This window comes from Telopea speciosissima, chromosome 8 (genome assembly GCF_018873765.1).
Source record: "Telopea speciosissima isolate NSW1024214 ecotype Mountain lineage chromosome 8, Tspe_v1, whole genome shotgun sequence".
NCBI classification, from domain to species: domain Eukaryota; kingdom Viridiplantae; phylum Streptophyta; class Magnoliopsida; order Proteales; family Proteaceae; genus Telopea; species Telopea speciosissima.
Window position 1 is genome coordinate 48,099,662 of NC_057923.1, and position 15,653 is coordinate 48,115,314.

Below are 15,653 nucleotides of genomic sequence, written 5' to 3' on the forward strand. Positions count from 1 at the left end.
TCATCATTCCCCCATATGTGTTGTAAAAGAGATACGCCTCTTCCTCTGTATTAAAAATCATTCCCACCTTAGGGTCATTCTGAAGATTTTCAGCATCCACATTGCTCATCTTTAACTAGTGTAAACAATATAACAAATAGTTCAACTTTAAATAATATAATAAAATGCATTGTTTAACACATGTATCCATTAAGACATAATATTTAGTTTAAATTTTAACTTATGTTATGAAAGTCAACTTAAACACAAAATAGAAATCATATAAATTCTTGTAAAGGGGGAAAAACAAAAAGAGTTGTAATATTGCAACTAACAAAATTTGAGAATTGAATGTTCAAATACTCATAAATAAAAGGGTTGAAGATAAGGCAAGCATCCCTTAAGGCATATATAATCTACAAGGGTTGAAGAAAACAGTGGTGGGAGTTCTCAGCTAACTACAACTCAAGTATTTTTACAATTGTTAACCAATGAAGGTAGATAGAAGCTTCAGGGTTTGTGCTATTTGATACGGATAGATGATCAGCCACTGTTTATGTTTATACAAACTCAGATCACTATGAACATTCCCACAATACATGAATGTATTCCATTTGTAGATAAAAGACCTCTTCATCCTAGTCCTGGGAGTTTTCAGGGACAGGTAAGCAAGCTATGTTTCTAGAATTGCTCCTCCTTGACCTATTATCATCAATTTATAATGGGTACTAAAAGTAATCCCATGTTTATTTACATAATTCTCCATTTAGTTCTTATACTGTATAAGGTTAAAGATATATTTTTTGTTTGTAAATATAGTATAGAATAACAAAGTGGCCAAGCATCTAATAACGAGTGAACTCTGTAATTGTACATTCATGTACACTATTTGGGTTGATCCTACATTAAGGATGTGGAGTCCTCTCTCTCTCTAATGGGTTGATTGCACTTGCAAGAAACTAGTACAAAATTAATTATTGTCATTTCAGTAGTATGAATCTACTGAAAACTTATGAATGCATGAGATGTCTCTTAAATGGTTTGGAATGTGAGTTTCATGTGTATCTATCTTTGTATTCTGGATGATAAAAGAGTACGGAGAGCCCTTCAGCAATAGGGAAAGTAGAGGGAAATAAAAGGGGCATGAGATGTGTATCGCTTAGCTGGTTAGCTAAACGATGAGAACCGAGAAGAAAGTGACATAGAGAGAGATAAAAAAAGCAAAGAGAAGAAGAATGAAAATACCTGATTAAAAAATGAAGCCAATGAGTAGTGGTTAAGAAGCTTCAACCAAAATACCCTGTACCAATTAGGGTTTCAGAATGCAAATGAGAGAGAGAGAGAGATAGAGGGAAATAGAAAAGGAGAGAGAAGAACAGGGGAGAGTCACATTACAAGGTTCGTCATTCACCATGGGGTTGCGTTTAAAATGGGAAGATGAAAATAGGATCCCTAGGGTTTGAGCGAGTTCAACCATAGAAAATGGAGAAAGCCAGAAAGGGGGAAGAGAAAGAGGAATCTGGGTTTTGAGGATTGGTTTCAAATTTTGAAAATATCGGATTGGGTTTACATAAACAATCGGGTGAGAGAGTCAAATGGATTAAAAATAGAGTTTAAGGTATATGACCGTTGGATTAGTTGCTAGCCAGGTGTTAGCATCTTAGGGGGTGTTGCACTGTCCAGCTCCCGCCACGGTTGGACAGGAGCCAAATCACTTGAACGGGGCTTTCAAAAATTTGAGTCCCCAGTTTGGAAGCTTTTCTTTTGAGGGGAAGTCCTCATTGAAGCCTCTAACTCGAGAGTTGTCTGAAAGGCTTGGGGAACATCCCGCACCAAATGAGGTGACATTCGCGATTGGATGTCGGAATACATCCTCTTGAGTACAACGTCTCATTTTCAACTCATTAAATTTAGCCAAGTCCACTGTCACAGACAACCTACCTTGCTTTAAGGTGTTCATGTTCTTCAGCAATTGTAGTCTATAGGTGGTAGAAAAAAACTCCCTTTTAACCTCTCTTGCAATTCTACTCAGGTAGTAACTGGTTCATATCCAAGACTATTTTTGTGATATTTTAACTCTGTCCAGAAGTCTTGAGCGGCTCCAGTGAGTTTGAATTTGGCAAACCTGAAGCGGACTTCTTCGGACATCTAATAGAAGTCAAGGTATCGCTCCATTTTTTGGATCCAGTAAAATAATACTTCTGCGTCAATTTGACCGTCATAAGATTGTGCATCAAATTTGACCATCTTTCTGACATCCATATCCCTGTCATGGTGGTCAAAACATTCATCATCTACATATAGGCTATGATGCCTTAGATAAAGATATCCACGGGGTCCATGACCTCTACCACGTCCAAAACCTTGACCTACAAAGTTATCCTCTGTTCTATCATTAACTTCAAAATGATTCTCAAGAATTTTTGTTCTAGGTCTATTGTCTTGCAAATCACGGTTGGTTGGAAAATAAAAAATGTGGATAAATGTTTCCACAACTGCTACCTTTATTGTGATTGCTTGCAAGCTTTGGGTAATGGTTTGCATGTTTGTATCTTGAGTCTTACAATCTGCCCTATTATCTACCAATTCATGTTGAATGCCCTCAAGCAACTTTTGGTTTGGAAGAAGGGTATTTAAAAATTCTTTGGGACTCATTCGATTATTCGAAGGGCTAGACATTGATTGATATGCCTTACCACTTCGATTGAACATACAAGCTTAGCAGGAGGGGTATTACTTGGGAAGGTAACAATCTGGTGTTGCTATTACACCTCAGATTCAAGGCCTACTTAAGACTTCTAATTGGGAGATGTAATCAGCTTTCTCAGCCTTAAGATTGGAAATCTCTATTTGGAGATTATGGTACTCTACAGAAAGGTTAGATATGTTGTATACTGTTGCTAAATCAAGGCGAAAATTGAAGTCTTTCTCCTATAACAATTTGCCAATTCTTCATTAACTAGAGATAAGTTATATTTCATATTAGAACTTATCCTACAAGACATCCGGCTAACCAGATCACTATGGACAAAGTTTAGGCTAGATGACTCATAGACTTTATAAACAACAACACTAAGGGTTCCAAAAAAAGGCAAATCAACAACCTATAAACCTCGCTTTGATACCAAGATGATGTAGAATGGTATCTTATGGAAAGTCTCTTATTTGTCGATGATGTTTTTCTTTTTTGTTGTGCATCTCTAGAGGATATTGATACAATCCAAGCAATTCTTCATTTGTTTTGAGGATCTTTCTTGGTTGTTTGTCAACTGTCAAAAAAGTGAAGTGTTTTTTGGCAAATCCACTCCAACTTCTCTTAGATCTCAAATCTATTTTTTGCTTGGAATGGAGGAGATACCCTCTAATTCCTGATATCTAGGTTCTCTTCTACTCTCTATACAAGCAAAACGACTTTCCCTTCATTCTATTGTTGACAAGATTCTAGGAAAACTGTCTATTTGGAAATCCTCTTTACTATCCCAAGCGGGTAGATTAGTTTTGATTAAGTCTGTTTTGGCATCTATGCCAACCTTTCTTATGTTGTGTTATCTTTTCCATACGTCTCTTTGCTCCAAGCTAGACTTTGTTAGTGCTCGTTTCCAACGAGGTGATTTTGGACCTTCTCATAAGATTTCTTTAATTCCATGGTCCCAAGTGTGTACTCCCAAACCCTTGGGTGGTATAGGTCTCCGTCTTAGCATTGCCCAAAACCAAGGCCTACTTTTGCGCCTGACATCTTACCATTCGTAGTGCTCTTTGGAGTAGGGTTTTAAAAGCTAAATACTTCCCTCAATCTAGTCCCTTTAGATGTAGTACTAGGCAAAAGAGGTTCTTGGATATTGTAAATTATTTCCTCTATTCTTCCTCATTTGAGTCATTTGACTTGTTGGAAAGTGGGAACGGGTTGCTCCATTAATATTTGGGAATACCCATGGCTCCCTCATTGGTCACCTGGTCTTATTGGATCTGTTGCAAATCCAGTGCCATCAATTTGTTTTGTTTCAGATCTCTTGGTAGGTAGGGAATGGAATTTGTGGCTAATTTTCTCGATATTTCCTAGTGAAATTGTAACTCAAATTCTCAAGGTAACTATTGCAAATAATCCTTATCTAGATTTTCTATTTTGTTCTTTTGTTAAAAATGGTATTTTGACAACCAGGGTAGGAATCCTATAAATCATTTTGACCTGACAGATAGGAATCCTATTGGTCACTGTCTCTTACGCCACAAAGTAATTTGGTGTCTCCTTTGGCAACTTTTGCAAAATTTTCATTTGGAAAGCTTTGACATGGTGGTATCTCTATTAGAGAGACTTCAAATTAGTTTATTCCCATTGATGATTCCTGTGGTTTTTGTGGCTATGAAAAGGAAACTATATATATATTTTTTTTGGTGAAAAATAGATTTACTGAAATTGAGAACCATGTGTAAAGCCATTAGCTTCAGTACACAAAGTCTATGAAGCCAAGGAATGGAATTTGGCCAATCTGTCATGCACATGATAGACAGGGCCTTCCTTGCTAGGGCTTCTACAATACCGTTCAGAGCCTGTGGAATACAAGAGAAAGAAATTTATGCAAAAGAAGCACATTGATGCCTAATGTCATTGATTACCGCTGCCATCTCCAAGGGTCGAAACCGATTACTGGTGTGAAGAAAATCAATGATCTCCTTACAATCAGACTTAACTAGAAGATGTCTGAATCCAAGAGCAGTAGCCTGTGACAATGCTGTTCTAATTGCCACTGCCTCACCTTGGACAGCTGAGCTAAGAAGTTAAGGAACAAAGATAGCCTTAATTTGGCTTCCCAAGTGATCTTTGAAGATGAAACCCAAACCCCCAGTCGAGGTCCCTTGAGGAAGTGCTGCATCACAATTTACTTTGATGAAACCTAGAGCAGGGGGCATCCATGTAACATTCACCGTATTCATAGGACCAATCAATGGTGCATCTCATAGATGACCCTTTGTAGATGCTGTCGAGAACTCAATATAGGCTTTCTCAGCTACCAAAATCACTTCTTGAGGACTCCATGCTTTAACGTTGAAAGGTAAATCATTTCTTGCACGCCAAAGATACCAGCAAAGAAAGGATGCTTGCGCTAACGACTCTTGAGCATGCTTCTTATCACTCCGATAAAGGGCATCCCAACTTCCTATCCATTTATGTAGTAATGGATTGTGGTTGGAAGGAGGAGAAATTAAAAAAATACTGCCAAACCAGACCAAGCGAGCAAATGAACAGCCCAATAGAATATGATCTGCAGTTTCCTTATCTGCCCCACAACGAAGACATGACGGATCGATTGGAACTCGACAAGACTGAAGACCCTCCCTTGAAGCAATACCTTGTGCGTAAACTCTCTCAATAAAGCTTTTTATTTTTGGGAGAGTATTCATACCCCCAAATGCGTTTCCAGGTGGAGTCTAGAATAAGGTCCCACTGATGAATGTATGAAGAAGATGCGCTTGTAGTGGTAGCAGCCTGAGCTTCATTTGATAGCAAGTGGTAAGCCGTCTTAATAGAGAAAATACCATTCCTCGATGGGCCCCATACCTACTTGTCGTCCATTTGGAAAAGACTCAAATTAATCTTGAGAATGGCTTCCCTTGTACCCAGCTGAAAGTATTTTTGAAGAAGATTAATCCTCCACCGTCTTGAGATGGGGTCAATGAGATCCGCAACAGAATTTAATTGGCACCTAATGGGTTTCGGATCTTGAATCTTGAAATTGGGAAGTGTTGGAACCCAATTATCTAGCCAAATGCTTATATTTTTTCCATTTCCTATATGCCAAAGTAGCCCTTTGAGGAGAGTTTTCCTTCCTTCTAGTAAACTTCTCCAATCCCATGATGGTTTGTTACCCAATCTTGCATCAAGGAAATTTGAGTGTGGAAAATATATTGACTTCATAAAGCGAGCCCATAGAGAGTCCGGTGCTGACCATAGTCGCCAAGCTGCCTTCACCACTAATGCTTGATTTTGGAGTTTTGAGTCTTTAAAACCCAAACGCCCCCTTTACCTTGGATCTACAAAGTCTTGACCAAGAAATCCATAGAATTTTAGAATCCTTGTTAAAATCTCCCCAATAGAAATCTGAGCTCGCCTTTCTGATTGAATCATGAAGTGAAGCTGGCAATTTAAAGTGTGAACATGCGAAGTTGGACATAGGATTGCAGCCTTCAATAAAACTTCCTTCCCAGCGTGGGACAGGAAATTTTGCTTCCAACCCTACAGTTTCCTAAGAGTCCTCTCCTTCACTTCTTGAAATAAAACTTTCTTGGAAATACCAAAATCAGTTGGTAATCCGAGATATTTAGAAGGTCCATCACCATATGGAACTTTTAATACCCTCGAAAACTATCGCTTGAATTGGTTAGGCATATTTGGGCTAAATGTAAGAGAGGACTTTTGAAGGTTTATAGCCTGCTCAGTGGCTTTACAATATAAATCCAAGCATTGTTTGAGAGATGTGACCTCCTGCAACTTCACTTTTGAAAAAAGTAAGCAGTCGTCAACAAATAGTAAATGTGTGATTGGGGGATCTCTGTGACAAACTTTGATGCCTTGTAGAGAACCAAGATCCTGAGTATGAGAGATAACTGAAGAAAGAGCTTGGGAACATAAAATGAAAATAGCAGGGGAGAGGGGATCTCCTTGACGAATACCATGGGATGGTACAATAGAGCTCTTAACACCTCCATTGATAAGGAGCTTATATGAGACGGACCGGATACATGCTATTACAAGGTCCACCCAATACTGGCAAAAGCCCATCTTCAAAAGCATTGCTTCAGTAAATCTCCAATAAATCTCCATTCTAGCCGATCGTATGCCTTACGCATGTCTAGCTTGAGAGCTAGAAATTTTGCCTTCCCCTTCTTCTGCTTCTTTATATAGTGAAACATCTCATGGGCAACCAAGATATTATCAGAAATTAGCCTTGTTGGAATAAATGCAAACTGTGATAGAGCTATGATTTGGTGTAATACACCTTGGAAATGATCAGCAATGAGTTTGGTAATGACTTTGAAAATCACGTTACAAAGACTTATGGGCCTGAATCGATCCGTTGACTTGGGATGAGCCACCTTCGGAATTAGGCATATGTGAGTGATATTCAACTCCAAAGGGGTGTGACCTGTGTTAAAGAACTCAACAACATAAGAAAAAATATCCGCTTTTACAAACTCCCAATAACATTGGAAAAAGATGGGTGGAAAACCATCAGGTCTTCGAGATTTCAATGGAACCATAGCAAACAAAGCAAGGAGGACTTCCTCCATTGTTGGGGGTTTACATAAAGAGTCATTAATCTCATAAGAAACTACAGGGTTAACCACATTTAAAACCTGAGCAATGACATCATTATCAACTGTCTCAGAAGCATATAATTGTTGAAAGTGACTGCATAAAAAATTTGAAATCTCTGAGGGAGAGGAAGACCATTGACCTGATGGGGACTTGAGCTTTAGGATCTTGTCATGGACCCGCCTCTGCACAATAGAAATGTGAAAAAATGAGGTGTTCTTATCTCCACACTGCAACCAAATATTTCTTAACTTTTGTCGCCACAATTCCTCCTTCTTTTGGAGCTCATCATCAAGTAAACGTTGAACCTCAGTCTCACGGTTTTGGGAAAACAGTGAAGGTGGAAGACCTTGAATATGCTCCAACTCGGCTTTCAGGGTCTTGATATTCTCATGGATATTACCAAAAACTTTTTTGTTCCACTTCTTAAAGACAAATTGTGAATTTTGGATTTTTCCCATCAATACCTGCATCGCAAAACCTGAAGGTGTAATTGATTATCCTTTACGAGCAGCATTTCGACAATCTACATGTTGAAGCCACATGGATTCGAATCTAAAGGTACGATGACCCCTAGACTCTGCACCAATGGTATCAATTAAAATGGGACAATGATCCGAGCCAATTGCTGGCTTAATAAAAAGAGAAGCCTCAGAGAATGCTTGCCTCCAATCAGGGTTGCATAAAGCTCGATCTAATCGTATTCTGATATTTGAGGCACTAGTTCGTTTATTATTCCATGTAAAGAGTGGACCATGAAAACCCAAGTCCAAGAAATTACAAGAATTCACAAAAGTCTGAAGATATCAGAGTCACGAGATAGAGATTGTGACCCACTTGATTTCTCATGCCATGAGAGATATGAATTGAAATCGCCAAGACATATCCATCTCCCATTCCATGCTCTGCCAATAGCAGTTATACGATCCCATACCAAATGCCTTCTATGCATCTCTTCTTTTCATGCAGCTTCTCTAAAAGAATATGGGCCATAGGAATACCCAATCTTCCTCTTTTATTGATCTTTTATGTGATTTGTTATTTTCCCAAACCTCTTCTATAATTGATAAATCTTTCTTCCTCTCTATTGTGTTTATTACTTGTTATTTTTCGGATGGGATTCTAGGAATCGTTCAGGGTGTCAAAACCAAACTGAATGAGTATCGAACTCGAGTCGAATAAATTTGGTTTGGTTTAGGTTCTGGTATATGAGCATTTAATTCAGTTTGGTTCAATTTCGGTTTTACTTTAAAAATCATTAGTTTGAATTGAAACCGAACCGAATACCACATTTAAATCCAAAACCCTATGAATTTTATTTTTATTTTTTATGGTGTTGCCTTTCCTTTAAGGTTTTGTGAGCATTTTATTTATACAAATGGCGTTTCTTGAGGACACAGCATGGCAACAACAATTGACAGCTTAGCAGAATGGAACTGTATTGGAGAACCGAATTGGAACTGCATTGAAAAACCGAATTAGATATGTATTGAAAAAACGAATTAGAACCGTAACCAAACAGGTTCGGATTCGGTTTCCACCTCCAGAACCGAGTCGATTCACCGTTCAATTTCGGATCACACCAAAGCATGGAACCGAACCAAAACCAAACCAAATGACCGAAACCAAACCGATTAACACTTTTAGAATCATTACCTCTTTGCTCATGGTAGACTTGAGCCTTCTAGAATTTTATCTAATGTCAATTGATGAATTTTTTTTGAGCAAATTACTTAAACCTCCCTTGACCTTTCTGACAATTCAGAGAACCTCCCTTCCCTTCTAACAACTACTCAGACCTCCCCTGCTTTTCAATCTTGGTTTCACTTAGCCCCAGTCCGTTAACGGTGTTAGTAAAACACCTGTTGTGACCAAAATGCCCTTACTTATAAAGGCCAATGCACCCTTTCATTTTTTCCCCCCTCTTCTTCTTCTTCCTCCTGCAAACCCTCCTCTCCCACCCCTCTGCAATCAAAAGTATTATCATGGAATGGCTGACGAACCACTTAATCGGAAACCACCAGCGAAGGAGACTTTTTCTTGGAAATTCCAACGGCATCATGAACACCGATCTCCTTCAGAGAGAATACGTCTTGTCCGGTTGGGGTTTCGATGCATAAAGCTTTAGAGGTAGCATTCACCGATCAAATCTGCACCAAAGGCTTGCGAACAGAGAGGTTCCATACCGAAGGCGAGGCCAAAGACGACAGAGTAGCCAGTGATGTTAGCGAAGGCGATGGCTAGAGAGCCCGTGGCCAGCTCCATGTCGCCCAGGTGGATGTGGACAAAAAAATAGGATTTCCCTTCTTTTTTAAATCCGGCCTGCCTATGTGATCACATCCTAAATCTGATATCAATGATTTCTTTATTTCAGACCCTTGTAGGGATTGTTCCACACGTCCTTCTACACTGTCTATTAGCTTAAGAGCTTTGCTTAATTCAAAAAAATTGCCAGGTTTGTTCGAGGTTTTGCAGTGCCAAAGAATTAGGATTAAGTCAATAGAGCAGAAAATTATGGGTTTGCTTTCCTGCAACCATTACATGGAGCCTGTGGCTCATGAGGATATTAAAACAATAGTTATGTGGAAACAACATGTAGATTGATTAAAAAAAATCAAGGGATTTGCAGCCTAGGCTTCTACTTATAAAGAATTTATGTACAGTGCAGATATTTGTGCTAACTGGAGGTGTGTTTTTGTTTACCCTTTAAATAGACAGTTTTGATGTATGGGAAGGCCAATAATTTGTAAAGAATTATATTAAGGGATTGTTTTTTTGTATCTTCTTATTTTGTTTTTCTCAAGGGAAAGAAAGAGTCTCTCGCGCAGTCATGGAGCCTATGATCGAAAAATCAAGCCCCTTGAAAAACATACTGGTTAGAATGCTTTTGTTTGCCGTTGCTATTCTCCTTCTTCGATTCGCTTACGTTGTTGTGGCTACCAGTGGTTCTTGCAACTATAGCGATTTTTGTTTCTTCTCCGTTCCTGAAAATCTCAATATCGTCAGTGGGATGTACGAATCGACACCTCCATAGCTGTTGTCGATGCCATCAGATCTTCTTCTAGCTCTACTCTTCGCGATCTCTAGACCAGTATAGAGTGGCGCAGGGGCGTCGATTACTATTCTTCTGTGGATGGGGTTGCACAGGGGTAGGAGCAGCGAATAGGTGGGTTTGCTGGAGGAAGAAGAAGAAAGGGAAAGGGCAAGGGAAAGGGAAAGGGTGTAAGGGTACTAGGGTAATTTTCTAAATGGAAAATAGGTATAATTATCAGATTTCGTAGGTTTTTCAAATTTATCTGTTAACTGAGTTAAAATACTAACGGACATGGGCTAAGTGAAACCAAGATTGAAAAATAGGGGAAGTTTGAGTAGTTGTCAGAAGGGCAGGGGAGGTTCCCTGAATTGTCAGAAAGAGTAGGGGAGGTCTAAGTAATTTGCTCATTTTTTATTATCAGAATTTGCTCCTAATCCCTTCTTTGCATGACCAACCTACCCCTTCCCCTATCTAATGAGTCCAGATCACCCATATGGGGACGGGTGGGGATAGATCGGAACCCTCCACAGGGTTTGGGACCCGCCTCTAGGATGTGAGAGTGTGAGACCCACGCCCCATGGAGGAGTCAGATCTGTCCCCACCTGTCCCCATGTGGGTAACTAACTAACAGCAGTTTGTACGGTCCTGTGGATTAACTATATAGACTTGATGAACTGGTTGGATCAAAACTGCCGTTGATGGCCTTTGGGACCTTTTTACTTACTGGACATCAAATCTATGTTTTATATTATATTTTCTGATTTTAATATTTTGAAGAATTATAAAATAATTTTTTCGGTAAAAACACAAAAGAACAGCCCAAAAAAAGGGAATACAAAAAAATGACGCTTAACTGACAATTGGGAAAGAGGAAGGACTGAAGAACAAGAGTATGCGAGAAGCCTTTCCGGGTCGTCAAGATCTTTCCATCACGAATACCTTTCCTTTCTTCCTCTTAATTACCTCTCGATCTTCTGCAGAGAACGCATCAGTGGTTCTACTATCCTACGCCAAACTCAGGGTTTCGAAACATTTAAAGATCCTTCTTCGTATTTTCCAAATCCCAGGTACAGTTGAAATCGATTTCTTACTCTATTCGTTTACATTTCTATAGATTTAGCCTCTTCCTTCTCTTCCTGGTAATCTTCGTGCATTTGGACCATTCATCGGAGTTTCACCAAGATGGCATTCCTGGCACAGAAAATCTGTAAAATCTTGAAAATGACGTTGAAATATGTATTTCTGCTAATTTGTTTGCTCTCAGCTGTTCGATACATTGCATCTTTGCGTGTCAAAGGTACAAAAAGCCCAAGAAGAGGGAGGAAAGAAAATGAAACTGAATTAGGACTGGTTGGGAATTGGGAGAACTTAGACTGTTCTTCGTTAGTTTCCTTAATGAAAACATCAATTTCATCTTTGGCTCGACCACATGAACTTGGAAGTTCCGTTATGCTCAATTAAACCCTATTGGCTCATCTGCATGAGTTATTAACCACTTTCTTTTCCTTTAAAATGGTCTGAAAGTTATTTAGTTAACGATTCTGGATATAATTGGGACATGCATTTCTGTTAACTAATGCTTTAAAATGTTATTCCTTTTTTTTTTTTATTTACTTTATTGTTCATTTATTCTGCATACAGTTGATATGTTTTTTGTCTTCCACAAACATCAGTGGATTTAAAAAAATAAAAGTAAAAAAAAAAAAGGGCAAAAAGGGGAAAAAAACAACAACATTGCCATTACATTTACATACCAAGTTACCAACCTTTTTCCCATTTTTTGGAATCAGTGATTGCAACAGTCACATTACCCTTCACTTTTATCATATTAATGGGTTCTACATTTAATTGACATCATCCCAAACTTCCTAGATGATCATGAGAATTTATGCAATATAATTTTGGTTGCTGATTTTGCAGATGTCTTTGTTTGTTGGTAATCTATCTTCTCATGTTCGACAGGATCAACTTGAACATGTTTTTCGGAGGTTTGGGCGGAGTAGTGTTCAGCTGAAAGATGGATATGGTTTTGTAATATTTGATGTTCCTTCCAATGCAGAAAAAGCTTTAAGAGCACTACGGGGTAAGAATATATGTGGGGAGCCAATATCTATTACATCGGCAAACAAACAGCCAAGGCCTCTTCAAAGATTTGCACGAGGTACAAGATTCTATGAACCATACCGCGGGAAGAATTTAACGAGGGGAGAGAGTTATGGTATGAGGAAAAAAGGTTTCTTTAGATTGCCAGACTATAAAATGAGTGCTGAGCACTTAGACAGTAGTAATAGGAGATTGCCATACATGGTGGATCCACTTGATGAGGAAATAGGTCATCACCAGGAGCATATTGGAGATCATGGAGGAGAAAATGATTGTAACTCAATGAAGGATTGCTGGACAGAGGTGCTACTGTTGCTCCCAACCTGGTGGACAATGATAGATGGGGTGAACCTGTGGTTGAGACGTTGAATGCTAATGGAGTGGAAAATGGGACCGATTTGGATCATTATGAACCTTACCATGGGTTTGACAGAAAGGATCAAGAAGAAAACCAACAAATGAATGGTTCTCCTACTCATGGAAGATCTCAAGATAAACATTGGAGAGAGCATATTGGTCAGGCAACATTGAAGCAACCTGATAATCCAAAACCCCAACAGACCTGCTATGGTTGTGGCTTAACTGGCCACATAATGTGTAACTGTCCCCGAGCAGATACTTCTCAACGGAAGAAGTTTACCCAGTTTGACCTAATGAGAGATGATAAGTTTGGTTTTACAAGTAGTGGCGAGGGGGAGTCAAAAAGGCTAAGGCATTCATCTTGGGGAAGATCGAAGTCAAGTAAAGATCCTATGTTGGTGAGGCAACAGAGGACTGACAGAAGGGAACGCGGTTCTGGAAAGTCTAGGAAATTGGTTAGGAGAAATGGAAGCTTTCCTGCAAATAAAGAAACTACCTGGTCTCAGCCCAAAAGGGACAATCAAGGTAAAAAGAGAAGTAGGGCAGAACATGGCAGTCCAAAAAAACATCGTGGAAAGAAGTCAAGGAAGTTGGCTTCATCTCCTATGCGTTCGAATTCCACTGCATCAAGTTCACACTCGCATTTGTGGTCCTCAAAGTTTGTTTCTGGGATTAGTTCTTGTTCTAGATCAAGATCAGTATCTTCTGGATCACGTTCATTTTCATCTACTTCAGCATCGTCTTCAACATCATCCTATTCGAGGTCTGAAAGTTCTAGGTCAAGGTCAAGGTCTCCATCTTCCTTGTCGTTGTCCATATCACTTGGTCGGTCTTTACCATCTTCTCCAAGTAAGGTACCAAAAAATGCAACAAGTGCTTCCCTGAAAGGGTATCTGGAGAATGTCCCTAGTCCCCAATCCAAACAACTTTTGATTGAGCAAAAACAGCTAGCGGAAAGTGATGCAAGTTCAAAAAATTCAAAACAAAAAAGTGCAAGTGTGACATTGAAAGATGAGAATATGTTACCATCCTTAAAAGTAGAGGGTGAAAGGAAAAAGGAGAGTCATGGGTGGCTGGATGATGATGGAGACCCTACTACATCTAGGATTGGATATGAGGTAACAAATCCAGGGACAACATTGGAACAATGTACTTTTCCTGCTGGTAAATCATCTTCAGAGAATTCAGTAGCTAAGAGGGGGCCTCAGAAATCACAGCCACTAGAACATACAGTGTCACCAAGTGAAAAGCCAAATCTTGAGGTTCCTGTTAATTCACAGACTAATAGTTCTACAAGAATATCCTCAGAGGAGATGTACATGGTTCTGAAACACTATGGCTTGGCACTGCCAGAAGAAAGTGAAAAGAACTTACCTACAAAGGTTTTCTTTGGTTCGGCTCGGTTATGGCCTTGGGAGATCATCTATTACCGCCGACTGAAGAAGGGCTCAATATCAACTGAGAATTATGCTAGATGAGTTTCACAAAATAGAGAATTTGGCATTGTGGATAAGTACATCAGAAGCAGTAGCGGATGGCAAGAATCTGATCATAACAATTCTTGATTGGTTCCTCCATTTTGTGCAGACTTATTATTAAGCCCTGCAGTACTCCAAATGTTTCACACTTTTCATTTTACGCTTTGTTAAAGTGTACATCCAATATAAGCAGGTAAATTTCAGAATTATTCAATCTAATTCTAGTCCTCTTAGTAAAATTTTGGTTGCCTATCAACATAAAAAAAAATAGTTTTCTAGATGACAGTGGGGATAGCTTGTTTAAGCTGTTAAAAGGAAATAGCACGATGAAAGTTGTTCTTTGCTGATTTTTGACTGATGATGCACTGAACGCTCATTATGCGGGTGGAACGATTCAATAAATTGCAGATATTTTTTCGAAGTTTCTTTTGTTGTGTTAATTGACTGGAGAAGAGAATCAGTTATGCATGGTAGAGAATATTTTTCAGTAGACATGTCAAAATTTTAATGGTACCAATTCTCTTGTGCTTGAAAATGTGCTTATGGATTAGAATTAGGAAGGTGCCACTTTTTGTTATGAAAAGTAAACATGCAGTCTAACCACAATTGAAAGTTCCTCAATCTTTGCAGGAGATGCTCTTGATCTTAATGTTATACCGTTTGAAGGAGGTTTTTACATCTTCTTGCTTTTAGGATGCTGTCACAAATTGTGAACCTTGCAATGACAGTTTCTAATTGAACAGTTTGCCGTAGAATTTTTGATTGCAGAGCATATGCTGAACGTGTGATTTTAACTACATTAGTTTTTTGGTTATACTAAAATGGTAAATCTTAAAAGCTTTTCGGAGGAGTAGCTGAAAATTTTGTTGTATGCCATGGAGTGCTTGCTTGTTCTTGCTAGTCTACAATTAGACACAAAGGTAATGTCGGTCATGAAAGCTGATCCTCTCAAAGCCTATGATATTCTTACATAAGTTTTACTGAATCTGAGCTCTAGATGCCAGGAACCAACTTAGGATCTAGTAGGTTAATAGATACATGTTTAAGCACCCTGGAAACCCTATTTTAGGCTATATAAACATATGGATTCTTATTGCAAAAATAGTCACCCAAAGTGGTGTTTTGGATTTGCACCCTTGATTGGTAATATACGGTCAAATCCTGATGTGTACTTACGCATTGTCTAAGTACTAGAAGATATAATAAGCAAGTTAAACAAGTAAATAATACAAACATAGAGTCAGTGAGTCATAGAATTAAGTACATAATTTGGATGTTAATACACTTTCCTAATACAAATGTCTATTGATAATAATTATTGCGCCGTCCAGGATCGATCCCATTCATGGTCTGATGGAGCCGACGTGCATTGTCCTTTGACTATAGG

At 38.8% G+C, this 15,653-nt stretch overlaps 1 protein-coding gene across 1 annotated transcript; it reads left to right on the forward strand.

Moving 5' to 3' along the window:
- The first annotated feature begins 11,291 nt into the window (after positions 1-11,291).
- On the forward strand, positions 11,292-14,613 carry LOC122670350 (serine/arginine-rich splicing factor 4-like). Its single transcript, XM_043867193.1, is given in 3 exon segments — positions 11,292-11,392; positions 12,246-12,708; positions 12,711-14,613. Coding segments are annotated over 2 exon segments (2,106 nt in total). The 5' UTR covers positions 11,292-11,392; the 3' UTR covers positions 14,354-14,613.
- The last annotated feature ends 1,040 nt before the right edge of the window (positions 14,614-15,653 follow it).